This window comes from Lithobates pipiens, unplaced genomic scaffold, assembly GCF_037356315.1.
Source record: "Lithobates pipiens isolate NorthernLeopardFrog02 unplaced genomic scaffold, aLitPip1_a1.2 Scaffold_19, whole genome shotgun sequence".
Lineage (NCBI taxonomy): Eukaryota > Metazoa > Chordata > Amphibia > Anura > Ranidae > Lithobates > Lithobates pipiens.
The window spans coordinates 13,242,666-13,253,337 of NW_027507764.1; the positions used below are offsets into that span (position 1 = coordinate 13,242,666).

At 42.9% G+C, this 10,672-nt stretch overlaps 1 protein-coding gene across 1 annotated transcript; it reads right to left on the reverse strand.

The window, feature by feature from the left end:
* Positions 1-952: 952 nt before the first annotated feature.
* Positions 953-9,516, reverse strand: LOC143998157 (lymphocyte antigen 6E-like). Its single transcript, XM_077493891.1, has 3 exons — positions 9,358-9,516; positions 3,430-3,549; positions 953-1,220 (listed from the first exon to the last, which is right to left on the reverse strand). The coding sequence occupies exons 1-3, from the start codon at positions 9,407-9,409 to the stop codon at positions 994-996; spliced, it is 399 nt and encodes a 132-aa protein (XP_077350017.1). The 5' UTR covers positions 9,410-9,516; the 3' UTR covers positions 953-993.
* Between the last annotated feature and the right edge of the window lie 1,156 nt (positions 9,517-10,672).

The window sequence follows — 10,672 nt, forward strand, 5'->3', positions numbered from 1 at the left end:
CAACATTGGTGTCAGTGGGAGGAATAGTGCTCCGTCATTGGTATCAGTGGGAGGAATAGTGCCCCATCATTGGTATCAGTGGGAGGAATAGTGCCCCATCATTGGTGTCAGTGGGAGGAATAGTGCCCCATCATTGGTATCAGTGGGAGGAATAGTGCCCCATCATTGGTATCAGTGGGAGGAATAGTGCCCCATCATTGGTATCAGTGGGAGGAAAAGTGCCCCATCATTGGTGTTAGTGGTTGGAAAAGTGCCCCCATCATTGGTGTCAATGGGAGGATTAGTGCCCCATCATTAGTATCAGTGGGAGGAATGGTGTCCCATTGTTGGTGTGTCTGTGGCAGACACTGTCAGCAACATTGGGGGGGGGGGAATAATGCCTCAAGGACCAGATAAAAGCAAGCAAAGGGCCACATCCGTCCCCCGGGCCACAGTTTGGAGATATCACTGCTCTAGTTCATCTATTTTGTTTGCAAGGCTTTCTGCATTTGTGAACATACCATTTTAAATAAGATTTCTTTATTTTTTCAAAGGAATACCTTCATTCCGCTACTCTTTCTGCATTTTCACCTAGTTTGAGCCCCGCCCCCCCCATTATTTTGGTGTGGAAGATCTCTTAAGCTCCAAATAATTTTTATTAATCAAAATTCCCAAAACAGTCCAGTGCATTGGGTATTCAAAAGGACCCCCTTCATCGGGGGGTTTAAAATATTATCCCACCGGGTTCCACTTACTGTAGGTATCACTATTGGGTGGACGGACCATTTAAGTAGAGTGCTTCTTGTTGGATTTCAGATAAAAGTATTAAAAAAAAGTCCTTGGGAGGAAGAAATGACCCCATGGGTATTGTTGCATAAGGCACCATGTAATATCAGATGGGCTCCATATGGAGGAGAAGTTCTGATATCCAATATTGTAGACACGGTAAGATACAGACACACAACGCCAAGACTTTTAATACACCAGGTTTATTGATGAAGGTTGGACAATCTGTTATCTCACATCATATATTAGAGAAAATGAGTCACTGAAGAACATCAGGATGATTCCCATCACCAGGACAATGGCGGCATAGCCGGACTTGATGCTGATGGCTCCGCTGATGTTGCACAGGTCGGTGGTGCAGCAGGTCACAATGAATGAATCCCCACCAAGGATGGAAGTGAAAGGTACGCACTCCTCTACACACCCCTTTGTAATCAGAGTTACAGCTACTCCATCTACAGAGAGAAAACATATGGAACATTCTTTAAGCTCTAATATAATATTTTCCCTGGATGAAACCCGGAACCAGGACTATGTAACCTCTTATCACTTAGAGACTTTGTACCTCTTAAAGTGTGCAAAATGTCACAAACCAGGCCACTTCAAGCTAAGCATATGATGAGGAAACCTTTGGTGAAATCCATATGATCCAATTATCGATAGATCCAGCACCTGAATGTATGCTCAATCTTGACTTTTACTGTGTTAGTCCAGCTAGTCCCCCTACCATCTAAGACTGGCTATAGGTTCCTGGCCTGTGTCCAAGAGCTTCCATGGGCAAATGTAGGACGCTTTCCACATCAGTTTGAGATGCTTCTGAGATCATTTAGAATTTACTGACACGTGCGTTGGACCTGCAGTTAACCTTCTGATTTGCTTCAGTTGCATTTGCATTCTCATAGGCTTGTATAGGGCAGCATTGGTGAATAGGGCGGTACATAGACATATGCACTGACATAAAAAAAATTTAGTTTTCCTTTTTTTTGGAAATTCTAAAATTCGTAAATTCTGAAAATTAAAATTCGGATTTTCACATTTCCGAATTTAGAATTTTCCCGGATTTTCCAAAATTTTCGAAAATTCGAAAATCTGAAAAAGGAAATAATAACTATTAAATTATAGGTATTGGAATTTCCTTTCAAATTTTGGCTGTTCGGCATTCATTATTTCAGATAATTCGGCACTTCGAGATAAATTCGTACTCGTTACATTCACTAACAGTCAAATTTGAAAGAAAATTCCAATGCCTATAATTTAATATTTATTATTAGTTATTATTTCTGATTTTTGGGTTTTCAAGCTTTCAGATTTTCACTCTTATTCTTGGATTTTCAAATTTCCAAATTTTAGAATTTAAAAATGTATTGAATTTAGAATATATTCAAATTTCCTAATTTAGAATTTTTCTAATTTCCGAACTTCCGAACATTTCCGAAAATTTCAAATTACCAAAATGTTTCAATTTCCGAAATTTCTAATTTCCAAACTTCCAAATTCCAATTTCTCTCATTTAAAATTTCCCAAATGTGCCAATTTCCCGAAATGTCGAAATTCCGACATGTCGAAAAATTCAGAAATGTCAAAATACCGACATGTCGAAAAATTCCGACATGTCAAAATTCCGAAATTCCGAAGTGTCGAAATTCTCAAAATCTCGAAAATTCCCAAAATATCAAAATTCCTAAATTCAAAATTCTGAAACGCTGAAATGTCAAAATTCAGAAATGTCAAAATTCAGAAATTCTGCCAATTTAAAAAAAAAAACTAATTCGGAACTAAATGAATTGTACATGTCTACTACACATTTCCATGTTTTAATCATTCTTTCCCAAATGCGCCAATTTCCCGAAATGTCGTAATTCCGACATGTCGAAAAATTCCGAAATTTCAAAATATTGATATGTCGAAAAATTCCGAAGTGTCGAAATTCCAGAAATTCCGAAGTGTCGAAGTTCTCAAAATGTCGAAAATTCCCGAAATATCAAAATTCCAAAATTCAAAATTCCGAAATGTCAAAATTCTGAAATTTTGCCAATTTTTTCAAAAAACGAATTCGGAACCAAACGAATTGTACATGTCTACTACACATTTCCATGTTTTACTCATTCTTTTAGTCTCAGGATCATATAGATACACTCAGCTTTCATCCATATCATCCATACACAGTTGACATCCCTTCATGGATTATTTGGGCAGATTTCCTTTGAAGGTGGAGGAACCCAATCACGGCTTGGCATTCAACCTTTTCCAGCAGGACACCTACTCCATTTCTCTTGGCTCTAACTATAATTCACCACAACCTACAAAAACAAAAACTGGCAGGCATATTACATCTATAAATCTGCAAAATGTCAGAGCCCTAGCACATCTAGATCATGGTGAGGGTGAGAACTTATTGGCCTCCCCATATAGTAGGCAGGATTCAGAATGACCATGGTGTACAGTCCATGAGATATTGGGACCAAGATGCCTGCTCTTCACATAATTCCAGATGAACCTGGGGGGGGGGGGGGAGGGGTTTATGGTGGGTGGCACTGTAAAAACCAAGACCCTGTATGGTGCGAGGCTTTTACCATCTAAGCATTGGAGATTCCCAAGGTGCTTGGCTTAAGTAGATGTGTAGATGACCTCTTTAATGAGTAATGTTTTGTTAAGAAGTCTTACTTGCTGAACTGTTTTGTACAGCCGCCTGGCAGTAGCCATGTTCGTTGGGGCAGGTCGCCGCCGACTTGCAGTTGCTGTAGCTGCTTTGCCGATCGCATGTGTAACATGTCAGGGAATAGGCTGAAAAAGAACAATTTAAAGTGTGACTCCATCTTTAGTTAAAGGCAGATAAAACTTCTACATTTATACTAATACTAATACTATACTAAGCCGAACATGATGAGTACACCACTGCTTTCCTCAGTATAATGGTTTTCCTTCCTTTCATCATATTTCTCTTTCTTTCGATAGAATAACTCAATGATAAATGATGTCCAGAAAAAAAATCTGAGATGGTTTGATGTAGAGATTTCAGCACAAATAACAGTTAGTGGAGGACTGGATGGATCCACCACTATGGATGCGGGGGGGGTTATTTAGGTTTGACTTTAGATTAGCCTTTCTTAAAGCGGAGGTCCACCCTAAAGTGGAGCTTCCGCTCATTGGAACCCCCCCCCCCCTCCGGCGCCACAATTGGCACCTTTCAGGGGGGAGGGGGGTGCAGGTACCTGTACAGTACAGGTATCTGCACCCACTTCCGGCATAGATATCTGCAGAATATACGCTCCTTTCCGCAGATATCTACACCCCTGTCCGAAGGGTCCCCCCGATGTCTGCTGGGAAACACATGGATCCCAGAAACAGCGGGGACCATCCTTATTGCGAAGCGCGACCCGCGCATGCGCAGTAGGGAACCGGGAAATTAAGCCGCAAGGCTCCACTTCCTGACTCCCATAGCCAAGATGGCGGCGGCAGCACCCGAGAGACGATCGAGAGATCGGCTTCGGGTGCCGACATCGCGGGCGCGCTGGGCGGGTAAGTGTCATTATTTTAAAAGTCAGCAGCTGCAGTATTTGTAGCTGCTGGCTTTTAAAAAAAAAAAAAAAAAACGGCGGACTCCCGCTTTAACCTCTACCGGGCACTTTCACCCCCTTCCTCCCCCGGCCAATTTCCAGCTTTCAGTGCTGTTGCAATTTGAATGACAATTGCGCGGGCATGCAACACTGTACCCAAGTGAAGTTTTTATAGTTTGTTTCCCACAAATAGAGCTTTCTTTTGGTGGTATTTAATCACTGCTGGGTTTTTTACTTTTTGCTAAATAAATAAAAAAATAGGCACTGATGGGCACTAATTGGCAGTACTTATGGGCACTGACAGGTTGCACTGATGGGCACTCATTGGTAGCACTGATGGGCACTGATAGCCTGCACTGATTGGCAGCATTGATAGGCTAGACTGATTAGCAGCACTGATAGCCTGCACTGATAGGTTGCACTGATTGGCAACACTTATGGGCACGGATAGGCAACACTGGGCACTGATAGGCTGCACTGATGGGCACTCATAGGCTGCACTGATGGGCACTCATAGGCTGCCCTGATGGGCACTCATTTGGTAGCACTGATGGGCACTGATAGGCTGCACTGATTGGCAGCACTGATAGGCTGCACTGATAGTCTTCACTAATAGGGCACTGATTGGTAGCACTGATAGGCTGCATTGATAGGCACTGATGAGGTGACACTGATAGGCAACACTGATTAGCGGCACTGATTGGCAGCACTGATAGGCTGCATTGATAGGCTGCATTGGATTTACATTGCTGAAAACTTTTTTTTATTTTTTAATAAAAGATTTGTCAAAAATTGTCTTCTCTGGTTTTTACTTTTTGACTTTTTTGTTGAATGGGTAGGGGCACAATGTACCCGATACCCATTCACATGGGGGGGGCAGGATCTGGGGGCCCCCTTGTTAAAGGGGGCTACCAGATTTTGATAAGCCCCCCCACCCACAGACCCTGACAACCATAGCTCAGGTTTGTTGGGAAGAGGCCCTTGACCCCATCAACATGGTGCTTTGGGGTGGGGGGAGCGCAAAGCACCCACCCCCTCATGTTGAGGGCATGTGGCCTAGTATGGTTAAGGAGGAGGGGGCGCTCACTCATCCCTTCCTTTTCCTGACCTGCCAGGCTGCATGTTCGGATAAGGGTCTGGTATGGATTTTGAGGGGGGGGCCGGGCACACACCTTTTTTTTTTTTTGCGTGGGGTTCCCCTTAAAATCCATATCAGACCTGAAGGGCCTGATATGGATTGGAGGGGGGACTCCATGATGTTTTTTTTTTTTTTTTTTTTTTTTTTTTAATCTGTTTAGCCGGGGGCTGGCAATACATTATAGTTAAATAGTGCATGTACACTATGTTCTGACATGTACACTATGTTCTGACATGTACACTATGTTCTGACATGTACATATGTATAATGTGATCTGTAACTCCGGAAAACCATGTTTGATGGATTTTATTGCCAAATTTTAATAGGCATAATAAAAATATCTTTTGATGTTTTATACTTAAGTTGAAAAATATTTTCACCTTTAAAGTGCTAATTATTTATTTTTTTATGGGGGGATCTTGTTAATGTTCCTGAAAAATATAGATTTGCTAAACAATTCCACAAATATTGTATATTGTGCAACTAGAGCTGCACGATTCTGGCTAAAATGAGACTCATGATTTTCTTTTTTTGCTTAGAAGATAGATCACAATTCTCACGGCGTAACATCATCTTTCACATTAACCACTTGACGCCCCGCCCTATAACAAAAGCACGGATGTCATATGACGTGATCAGGATTTTGAGCCGCTGCGCGCCCCCCGAGGGCGCGCATCGCGGCGATCGTTGTTGCGGGGTGTCAGTCTGACACCCCACAACTGCGATCTCGGTAAAGAGTCTCCGACAGAGACTCTTTACCACATGATCAGCCATGTCCAATCGCAGCTGATCACAGTGTAAATAGGAGGAGCCGGTGGTCGGATTTTCCTCACTCGCGTCTGTCAGACATGAGTAGAGGAGAGCCGATCGGCTGCTCCTCTGACAGGGGGGGTCTGTCCTGATCGATTATCAGCGCAGCCCCCCCCCCGAGGATGCCCACACTGGACCACCAGGGACGCCACCAGACCACCAGGGATGCCCAGCACAAGGTATGCCACCCTAGACCACCAGGGATGCCAGTCAGTGCCCACAATGGATGCCAATCTGTGCCCACAATGGATGCCAATCAGTGCCCACAATGGGCATCACTGATTGGCATGCATTATTGTTGGCACTGATTGGCATCCATTAGTACAGTATAAAACAATATAATGCCGCCAATCAGTGCCCATCTGTGCCACCTATCAGTGCCCATCTGTGCCGCCTATCAGTGCCCATCTGTGCTGCCTATCCATGCCCATCCGTACCGCCTATCAGTGCCAATTTGTGGTGCCCATCCGTGTCGCCCATCAGTGCCGCCTATCAGTGCCCATCAGTGCCGCCTATAAGTGCCACATATCAGTGTCCATCAATGCCACCTCGTCAGTGCCATTTCATTGGTGCCACCTCATCGGTGCCGCCTTATCAGTGCCCATCAGTGTCGCCCCACCAGTGCCCATCAGTGAAGGAGAAAACTTACTTATTTACAACGTTTTGAAACTGAAACAAAAAAAACATTTTTTTTTAAAAAAAATCGGTCTTTTTTTATTTGTTTAGCAAAAAATAAAAACCGTAGAGGTGATCAAATACAACCAAAATAAAGCTCTATTTGTGGGGGAAAAAATGATAAAAATTTCATTTGAGTACAGTGTAGCATGACCGCGCAATTGTCATTCAAAATGCGACAGCGCTGATAGCTGAAAATTGCTCTGGGCAGGAAGGAGTTTAAAGTGGAAGTAAACTCCCCTATCGTTTTCAGCCAAGGAAGCTGCCATATTTGCCTTTGTTTAATCTTCAACTGCTATGGTGCTGCACATGTGATTTGTTTTGACACCAGCCATTGGATGGTTTGATAGTTTGGCTGAGAGCACAGCCAATGTGCAGTTAGCATTACCGGCATGCCTTTTTTTTTTTTAACTGTTTAAATAAATGGGTAAATGTAAATGTAGCCCTATATGTTCTAACAGTAATACATATTAAATATAATAAATTGATTTATAATCCAACTTTTTATTATATTTCTTCTTATTATTTTTATTTATTTTTTTATTATATTTCTTATTATTATTTATTAATACATTGCTGATTGTAGAAGCAGCACAGTGGTCAGGTAAATCCCAGGGATGAGTATATCAGGACGTGTAAAAATTCCGGTATAAAAAATCAGGCATGATACATTTATTGCAAAAAAGAGGGTTTCACCATGTCAGATAAGTGTGCTGTTGCCACATCCCTATTTATTAAGAAAAAATAAATTCTCCCCTTCTTTGAGACTTTGTAGGCAGCAAACACACAGGTAAATATGATCTCCGGTACCCGACGTGTTTCTGGTTCAAGCACCTTCGTCAGGGGTATTAGATAAGAGCGAATGCAGTCATAATTTTTCTCTTACATGTTAAATGTTTCCGCCATACAACTTTAGAAAAATAGCAGATGAAGCACTATCAGCGGGGGTGTCAGTGGCTGCCCAGTGGGAACACCAATAATACACAGTAATATCCAAAGAAAGGGAGATTGCCCATTCAATTGGCCTGGGGATCACAGGGAGACGCAAAGTTGTGTGGCAGAACATTTCACATGTAAGACAAAATATATCACTGCATACACTCTTATCTAATACCCCTGACGAAGGTGCTTGAACCAGAAACACGTTGGGTACCAGAGATCATTATATTACTGGAGAGTAACAACTAATTTATTTGTCATACATTCCATGTAAGAGCAATTAATAATTAAAAAATAATAATTTGAGCAAGCAGAAATGATGTACTGTAACCTCTATCAACTAATCAGTGAGCGGTGATGATGTGCTGCAAAAAAGAGAAGGTAAGAAGAGAAAGAAAAGAAAGGGGCTAGACAAGGGAGAAGGTGGAAAGGAAAAGGAGGACCAAGGAAGTAATGAGGGACAAGGGCTGTCCGACTAATAACAATTTTTATCGGCGTGAGTGAATTCAACAATTAGACATGTGTTCCCATTAGATTCTACAAAATGTATTCCATCCTTGACCTTTGATTTGTTTTGCTTGCTTGGTTGAAAACCAATTGTCAAATCGTCCCTCTAACTGAACAAACCTTCTAAACAGGACCATTTTCTAACAAAATTCTACAGGTGTAAGGCAATTTTTAGCAGAAAAGACAACCAGCTGCAAGTGTGAAGGTGGTGTGTGGAGGAAAATCGTATTCCAGTGCAACTAAGTAAGAGAGGGGCAAGTTGGGGTAGGTAGAGATCTAGGGGTTTAGAGCAGAAAAGGGCATAGAGGTGGTAGGCTTGGGAGCGATCCTGAGAGGCAACGGGATGTAACTGGGGGATGTTGGTAATGTCTGGGGTAGAGGGAAAAGAAATAAATGGAGGAGGGGACCTTCCAGTGCAACTAAGTAGGAGAAGGGCAAGTTGGGGTAGGTATGGGTATAGGGGTCCAGAGCGGATGAAAAGGAAAAGGACATAGAGGTGGTGGGCTTGGAAGCAATTGCCCCTCGGGATCTCTTCCAAGCCTACCACCTCCAAGTCCTTTTCCTTTCCATCCGCTCTGGACCCCTATATCCATACCTACCCCAACTTGCCCCTCTCCTACTTAGTTGCACTGGAATACGATTTTCCACCCACACACCACCCCCTGTAACTGGGGGGATGTTGGTAATGCCTGCCTGAGATAGAGGCAAAATAAATAAATGGAGGATGGGACCTAAGGGCGCCCTCTTCCAACCCCAGACTACATGCTTGCAGCCATTGAGCAGGATACTAATGAAATGGTACTGCAGTCATCTCAAAGGGAATTACAAGTATCTAGTTTCTATATATTGCTTGTTGCTAAAAAAAAAAAAAAAAAAAAAAAAAAAAAAAAAAAACGTTTTTTAATATATTATAAAATGATAAAATTCCCCATAAAAAAAAATCAGAATATTAATGATGCCCCTTACCTGATCCTACAAAGAGAGCGGCCAGCAGTAGGATTCTTGCGTGTGGTGCCATTGTAAGCTGGAGGAGGCTTGTGAATGTGGCCCTCTAAGACCCATGCCTTAATATACATACTGTATATTCTGCCCCCTCATATCAGCATACCAATGGGCCCTGCCCCTTGTGACACCTTGGTATGCTGGCTTAAAGGAAGCAGAGAAGGAAAAATCGAATTATTTCTATTATGTGTTCTGTGCTTTGCCTAAGGGTGTCCTCAAAAAGTTGCATCCTTCCTTGTCAGGAACAAAGGATACATACAGTAGTCATGTAGTTAGTCATGCTAAAAAAAACACAAAAATGCATCTTCTTGTTCAATCAATAAAAAAAAAAAAAAAAAAAAAACACGTACAAATAGAAAACCTCCATATATAAAATTCTATACCCCAGAGGAAGGCTAAAAAAAACCCAATAAAGCATGATCAAATTTGTGCCAACGGCAGAGAATTTATTTTTTTTCCTGATCCCCCCTGAAAGTTATCGGATATTCTCTTCTACCCCTGATGTTTTTACCTATAAGCGCCAATATCCAGTAATTTTTTTTTTTTTTTGTGCATTCAGAAATGCATCCAGCTCTTTTTTTTAATCGCTTAAGGACCGGGCCTCTTTCTGAGATTTGTTGTTTTTTTTTTTTGCCAGAAAATTACTTAGAACCCCCAAACATTATATATTTTTTTCTAACACCCTAGAGCAGTAATGGCGAACCTTGGCACTCCAGATGTTTTGGAACTACCGTATATACTCGAGTATAAGCCGAGATTTTCAGCCTCTTTTTTGAGGCTGAAAGTGCCCCCTCGGCTTATACTCGAGTCACCGCTGTCTGACTGCCCGAACAGCGTATCGAGCAGACAGACGGCGGACATTAAAATTCAAAAGCCGCGCCTCCTTCTCCGCCTCCGCCTGTGATAGGCGGAACACTGAATTTCCCAGCAGTCAGTGTTCCGCCTATCACGGACATCCGCTCATCCTCGTACTACGGATGAGGATGAGACGATGTCCGTGATAGGCGGAACACAGGCTGCTGGGAAATTGAGTGTTCCGCCTATCACAGGCGGAGGCGGAGGCGCGGCTTTTGAATTGTAGAATGGCCGCCGAGAAGAGCGGCGATCCTGGAGCGGCGATCCATCGGCACGACATGGGACGGAGGAGGCACGGGACGGAGGAGGCACGGGACGGAGGAGGCACGGGACGGAGGAGGCTCGGGACAGAGGAGGCTCGGGACGGAGGCTCGGGACACAGGTAGGCTGGACACACACACAAGGCTGCACGGACACACACACA